The 7,897-nt window shown below is 41.4% G+C and overlaps 1 protein-coding gene across 1 annotated transcript in view; it reads left to right on the top strand.

Moving 5' to 3' along the window:
- Positions 1–7,897, top strand: part of LOC106809925 (WD repeat-containing protein 66-like) — a 51,141-nt gene that overhangs the window by 10,175 nt on the left and 33,069 nt on the right. Inside the window, exons 7-9 of the mRNA XM_014813165.1 lie at positions 1,610–1,783; positions 2,086–2,229; positions 2,587–2,669. Coding sequence (XP_014668651.1) covers positions 1,610–1,783; positions 2,086–2,229; positions 2,587–2,669 — 401 coding nt within the window. The remainder of the gene's footprint in view (positions 1–1,609; positions 1,784–2,085; positions 2,230–2,586; positions 2,670–7,897) is intronic.

Genomic DNA, 7,897 nt, shown 5'->3' on the forward strand with positions numbered 1-7,897 from the left:
TTATATATATATATATATATATATATATATTATATATATATATAGAGAGAATTATATATATATATATGTATATATATATATCACCATATACAGCATGTATACCTACTCGGGCTACTGTATAGGTAGACTGTCCAGTAATTTATATACTCTATCAACCCACAGGCCCCTAGCCTATAACTAACCCTAATGAGTACATGATCATACATATTCAAGATTAGGAACGCGTTAACCCAACATGAAAAACATACTGGCTACAATGCAAAGACTAATATAAGTAAGTATTTGTTTCAGATTAGCTCCATTGGCATTGCCCTCCAAGAAATGGTAATAACTAATATATTGAAAATGTGTATTGATATTAATCTCGCAGCCTGGTCAAGCTTGTTTCGCATTAGCTGTTGATTTGAAATATACTTATACAAAGAAGATACATTAGGGCAACTGATTACTGAATCTGCTAATAATAAAAAAACATACCATACGAGCTAGGTTGTCTCAACGTAGTCTGATTCATTCATCAAAATGATATCGACATGCACGTGCGTACTTGGAAGGTCTCAGAGTAGTTATTTTCTCATCGTCTCACAGCTCTAATCCAGGCACGTCGCTACTTAAAACGTACAGGGAAAGCATGTCCTTCCCCTCTTCCCACAATGTAGTACACAATATTCGGTTGGCATTGTCCCAGGTAAAAACAACATCGAGTTGAAGAACAGAAGTTACAGAACACGGTACGTACAGTACGGTTTTCACTTGTAAACACCGCGCAGCAGTTGTTGCGGAGGACCGAGTTGCTTATCAGCGCCCCCTATATGCCTATTGTTTTCAAATGTACCTCATTGATGTCACATGCCCAAATTTGGTACTCTTACTAGCTGCGTTGTAGAGACTTAATTAAAAAAACATTGCCGGCTCCATCATGACGGGCATTAGCCGTGCTAGGAAAGATAATGGGAGATAAGGGCATAGGCGATGCCCCCGAAAGTCATTCATAAAATTATGGCGGAAAAACCGAACTCTCACGAAGCAACGCTTAGCCGCGTGAAGGATGGGGACAGAAGTGGATTCGAGGCGGCGTTTGGCATGTGGGAGGGGAGGTTTAGGAGCCGATATCTCCGCCTAGGAGTATCGTATTGACAAGCGGTTGGTCTTGTTTTAGAGAGCAAAGAATTCTGCTTAATGCAATACCATGAAATTATTATAGACTCGCAGGCAAAGTCGAATAATGTTGTCGTGAAATAGCACTATTTTCCCGTTTTTCCGTTGTACACTCTAGGTATTATTAGCTCTTGATATATATGCATATGTCACAAATCCTGCCTGTGGTGAATTATTAAGATCTTTCAAAATATATGTGCTGACATAGAGGTAAAGGTAGTACTGGAAATAAAGGAAGGTTTGACACCCATACTGGGTGCCTTTTTCTTGCTATATTTAATATGAATCTTAGCAGGTATTAACTCGGTGACTCAAAACCCATGTTCTCTGTTGTAGGCCACATGTTCATGCTGCCATTGCAATGGCATGCATGCTAATCGTCTAACCTCCTAAGGTCGCATACTGCACGTGTTGAATAGCAGTAAGCCTCTCACATTACTCTTCTCCTCAGGACGAAGATCGCTGCGTGACCTTGTTCAGAGCCACGCTGGAGACGAAGGGCGAGTCGTGGGCGTACGTTGGCCGCCAGAGGGCGCACTACAAACGCGTCTGCCAGATCATGTTTGGCGTGAAGCCAGATTCGAAGTTTCCGCGTCTGATTTCTCTCGGAGAAGACAGGGTTCTGGTGAGCGACAGTGCGCGTTTTTCCTGCTCACAAGCGCTACGGCCCGGCGTATATACGTATGGCAGGAGCCGCACTGCATGATAGTTTTTAACATGCACGTGACAGGGTCATATCGTGGTGAAGGAACAATAAAAGGCAGTTGTGGCCACACGCAAAACGTGTTCAACCCCATAATTATTTCATTTGTGACAGATATTAGGCTGCAAGGTTGTCCAGCTAGTCGGTAATGTCGATACCAAGACATGCCAGTAGATCGCCGACAATGGATAAGTACATGGAGGCGTTTTGTTGGATGTCTGCAGGTTGAATACGACTTGGAGAAGAGCACGGAGAATGATCTACACTTGCAGAGCAGCGAGAGGTTGGAGCAAACCGCTGTGCCAACGTGTATGGCGTGGTACCCGTCACTCACCAGCGAAGACTTCATTCTCACCGCAAACAACCAGGTCCTAGAAAGCTGAAATCCTTCGTGAAGCTGAAACTGGCTGTACTCATCGCTATGTCACATTTGTGTCCGTGTGCACTATGAGTGTGATTATGTTTATTATATAAAATCTGAATACAGGCTTCTGGTATGCATGATTAACACACTTCAGTTATTGCTTTTTACACAACATATTTGGTACGTTAATGTACCATACAGTTACTCACATTTACTTGTGATTTCCATGTGTAAAATAAGTAGAATTCAGTAGAAATATTGTTTCTACATCAATGTACGATACAGACCGATCAGTATTTCGCATGCTGACGCGACGTATATGCAGGCTTGTCACTCGTAGGCTCTCCTTTACCCGTCACAGTTCAAGATGAAACTATACAACACAACGACCAAGATGTGCAGAAAGACAGTGCTTGGTCCAAGCTATGGAACTCCCTTGCAATGGTAGTCTAACACGTCTGAACATGTGCTGCATAGGCTAGTCGTATTATTCACACCGGGGTCATCCCTATAGACTGAAGGTCCGATGGACCGAATATTGCATGGTAATAACACAGTAATCTTGCGACACGTACACACATTTTACGATATCCTGTTACGAGTGTCAAGAGAAACTGCGCGTGATTCGTCGCACACACGGGGGTGTGTAAGGGATATTAGAAGCTTCGTTTATTATGGCCGCATCCTGCAGTGAGAACCACTATACATAGTTGTCATTTTATTAGTATGTTTACGTGTTTCGTTGCTATTGTATGATTGGGTTAAATAACTTATTACTTTCTCGCATACACGTGACTGCCACGGTAAGTAGGGCTCAACCTAAATCACAATCCCTAAATCCCATTCGGCCCTGAAATACCTTGCCGACGTGATGTAAACAGAATGGCAGAGTAGCACCGCAGTAGCGCTGGGTCCAAGTATTATTACGCGGTAAGAATATTTGTCTCTCTTTGCATTTGACTGATCTTAATAATAATAGCTATTGGTCCCTACAATTAACTTATATTAGGAGCGACGGCCTATAAACTTACGTACTACGTAAGTAGAGTATAACTACGTAACATAACATAACATAACTCATAACATAAGTACTGACTACTGCATGGGCTACTAAAGTCTAAAGACTATAAGTAAAGTATAGCTTCTATCTGCCAAAGACCTCGATTGTAACATTCTTATATGTTTCTGATTTTGCTGACATCTATTTAACTGTAAAACCATTGTAACGTACCGGTACTCAGGCCACTTACTCACTGGTAGTGCTACAGGACATTGACGTTGCTTGGGAGCAGACATGGCTGATGAGGCCGGAATACCACCTCTGCGGAAACACAATGTTTCTCCTGAACCCCCTGAGGCCAGATTAACTGACACGCACACTCCATTGACTGAGCCTAAAAGCGAGGCTATATCAAGTACAGTTAGTGGCGAATCTGAGTTCCAGCAAGATCCTGCTGTGTCGATCAATTTACAGCCATCGCCTCCGACACCTCCACCACCACCCCGATCTTCAGATAAAAACTCGGACAACAAAGAATCAATTAAAACTCATGCTCTGGTAAATAAAAATACGTTTTCGTGGTTAGTAACTCATCACATCAGTTTTATTCCAGTGACACAAAGTCAACATACTTCATGACCTAATTGTATTTTAGGAGTGTAATAATGGTTAATCTTATGTCAATTTGTTTCAGAATTTGAAGTGGGCCCTTGGATTGAATCCTGAATTGCCAGTTCTTAGTCTTAGTACAACTGGAACATCAATGGTGGTGTATGCTACTTCTCACACCGCCATACTATATGACAGCAAGAACCATATTCAGCAACTTCTTCAGGGGCATGTGAGTATAGGATTATTCATTGTGCTGTACAGCAGATGTTCATTGGGCCAACATTGGTATCTGCAGCAGTAAGCCATTGAACCTTGGCCCAACGACTGCATGCTATCTGGGGCTAGTGTTGCTATAATTTCTGTCAGTTTTATTATTATTCCTTGCCTAACAAAGTCTGTAACAGGAGTAATCTTGCAGGCTATATGTTATTAGCATTACAAATCATATGAAGTAATTAAGGTGCCCATAGATATAGTGAATTTGTTGCATGAATAAATAGTATTTTCAAATTGTTATGTGAGGTAATGTGTACACGAGTAGGTATAACTTATACATCCGCTGGTCTCTTGCAGAGAAACACGTTGACATGCCTTTGTGTCAGCCTGGATAAGCGCTGGGTGGTGACCGCAGACAGTGGATATGATAGTCTCATTACTGTGTGGGACTCTTACACTGGGTATGATGTACTTGAAGCTTCTCATGTAGCACAGTTTCTCTTGTCTATGTTATAGATTTTATTTAGATATGTGCAAAAATAAATAGAATTAGTAATCATGCCATCAGGAATGAATGAAAACAAACAATGCTTGATGCTCTCGTGTAGTAACTACACACCTGTGTAGAGTAATGTGGTTCCAGCGTTCCAGTGAAGACCTTGTTTGATCCACATGGTGGAGTCGGTGTTGCTTCCATTGCCTTGTCTCCGGATAGCAAGTACTTAGCATCTCTAAGTGCCAGCATTCCTCAGGTAATGTTCTGTGTATGTGGCGAGTTGTAACATCCTTGCGTATTGCCACAAAAATCACCCAACTCTCTACTCACGATGTGTGTCGGTTAAATATTTTTGAAATTTGGGACGTAGACAGTATAGCATCTATTCATATAGCTAGATTGATAGATTCATAGCAGATATATTTTGTTTCAAATAGAGCATTGCAATCTGGGATTGGTCCACCGAAGACAATGTTCCTTCGAGTCTACTTGAACTAGACACTAGCTACGGACATCAGGTATGTTCTGCGAAAGAATTTTTCTACCTCAATACTGTCTCAGGTGAGGACACCCTAGACAGGGTTAAGTGGAAGAATGTTCTAAGAACCACCACGCAACGTCCAACCTGCTAGCATGTGGAACGTGGACGTTAAACGGATATGATGATGATGATGAATACACAAAATATTACTCAATTACTTACCTATTAAAGGCTCACAAATGGCATCAAACGCTAATTTCTCCAGTACCTAGACTAGAATACCTCGTGTCATGATAATCACACTACTTATTGACAAAATAAACTCTAAGTTGCTCCCATCTTCACTGCGACGTTTTGCTTAAAACCGCAAAGAAGAGGTGAGAAAACTGGCATTCTGGCGCAACGCCGACTGTTTGCCCAACAAAATGAACTCGAAGTGGTGAGCGTGACGTCACATTTTTATCTTTGGCTGCGGCCCGTGGCCGCTTGTACCGCCAGTACGCTGGCACGTTGCTTGGGGATTGGAACTGGCAACAACAATCGGGAAGATTTCAACAACATTGGAGGTATTTCAACAATACCTTTTATAAGACAACGCGCCAGTGAAATGGAGGAACTAGAGTTTATTTTGCCATAAGGTAGCTGATGATTATTGCCATGACACGAAGTAATTTGTAGTCTAGTACTGCGAGAAAATTAGCGTTGCGTGGCATTTGAGCCTTTAAGAATTGAATATTTAAGCCAAGTATGTTTTGAATCCTATCCTGCCTAAGATCATATGATGGGAACATTTAATTTCAGTCGTTCATGCTGTTCCATCATTGGATAATTTCCAGCTGTTGACCACAGTGACGCGCATGTTTGTCTTCTACACTTGGTATGTCTGCTAAGTGATCACAATAATGTCGACTCTTTGAGAGCTTTTATTTCAATAACAAAGGCTAGAGAATTCATATTGGCATGTCCATTAAAAATTACAAGATGCGAATTGCGGCATGCCATTTAGAAACAAGCATAGCGAAACTAGAAGTGCTTGAGCGGTTCTCGGTGCATTTCAAGTCCTGGCTCGGATCTCGCAGCACGACGCAGTGAGCTAACCGATAAGAGTTCAACAAACCAATTGGAATACAGCCAGTTCTGTATTTCAGCGCCAGAATCTAACGCTAGCACTGACTGCGACCTCTTTATGCAATCTTGTCATTTTGGAGTCGGGACACCAGCGTAAGGGGCTTGCCACATAATGCACTTATCATCACAAATATATGGGAGCAGGTTTAAAATACATATATTGGTTTGAGCTCGCCTAAACATGTTTATCTGCCGATATATATCATATTAGACAGTGTATTAATTCTATAAATTATACATATAATATGTATCCAGTCGGCTACTTTTCAAATATTGTTGTCAGGCATTGTAAGCAATCACAGGTGTAATGTAAATATGAATGCGGATGTAAAAACATTAATCACAATCTTTTGCAGAAGTCTTGACTGGAACCAACAAAACTGGTCAGTTTTACAGAAGAGCTCATTACCGTTGCTGACAATGTACGGTTCATCATATCGCTGACTGGTGACAGTGAAGGCAAGTCAAGTTTTATGATGACACACACAAGCTGCTTAACTGGTAATAATTGTGGAGTAAGGAGAGGGAGAGAGGAGAGACGGAGGGAGACGTGAGAGAGGGAGGGAGAGAGAGGAAGACGGGTAAGGGAAGAGGAAGAGGAGAGTGATGAATTAGAGCACAAAAGGAGAAAAGAAAAAGAAAAAAGAACAAGCCGAGAGAGAGAGAGAGAGAGGTTGGAAATTTTGTATGCTACTTGTATTTGTTCTAATCGAGAGCCGTCCGAGCTGACTAACATTTATCTCTCACTATATTCTTGTGTGGGTTTCATGCATAAATGTAATGGCATTTATGGGGTTCACGGCAGCGTATCAGGACCTCAAATATCGGCCCAATTGCTGGGATATCTTATCTCTGGTGTTGGATTTACAAGAGCAGAAAGTAAAATGCCTTCATTAAAACTAGATGACTAGGCAATTAATGTTACGCAACAGAGTTTTAGAAGCTCTTACACTAATGTTTTCACTTGGCCAAAATTCCTTTAATAATGAGGCGTGAATGTTTTTTAGGGATGAAGCGGAGGGAAAGAACCAGTGGGGAAGTTCAAAGGATAACCCCTTCTTGTCACGTCGTCTCTGGCTGCGGTAGCCATTGTCAACAGGTGATCGCTCACAAAGTAGAAGTTGTCTGCCAAAGAGTGGACGGTCGCTAGTACAGGCTATCATGCTCACCCAGCCAAAGTAAGATTTAATTGGTTATCGGTGAAAGTCATACGTCTGTTCATCAGTGGTCTTATTCCTATACTGGCTGTTGTATTTCTGGCCTTCACTATAGATGCATTGACATTTATAATATTATATATATCAAGAGTCATAAGTAGAGAAGCAGTATGCCCGTTTAAACGGGAGCGTTTTGCATAGTTTTCAACTTTGTAAATATTCTATGCAATATGTGAATAAAGTATAATTCAACCTTACCTTGTTTTCATCTATGATTCTCCCTTCATCGATATGACACCACCTAATTTACCTCAAAATCGTATTGTTCGTTCAAAAAGTACTTTGAATACGACACGCCGTTTCACACAGTTTTCCAAATGTTCGCATGTATATCGCGCAAGTTTATTATCGGATTAGTGTTCTATTGTCTAGTGACAGAACGCTGGGGCTGTGGGGATATTTAGGCATCGAATATGTATTCAGCGTTTACGTATTTCTAGCCATGCTAGAGTACTAAATGTGTGCTCACGGCGCTATAGGCAGCTGATTTTAGCTGTGTTGCCATCGTGTTCCTGATGATAG

Source organism: Priapulus caudatus, unplaced genomic scaffold (genome assembly GCF_000485595.1).
Source record: "Priapulus caudatus unplaced genomic scaffold, Priapulus_caudatus-5.0.1 Scaffold396, whole genome shotgun sequence".
Lineage (NCBI taxonomy): Eukaryota > Metazoa > Priapulida > Priapulimorpha > Priapulimorphida > Priapulidae > Priapulus > Priapulus caudatus.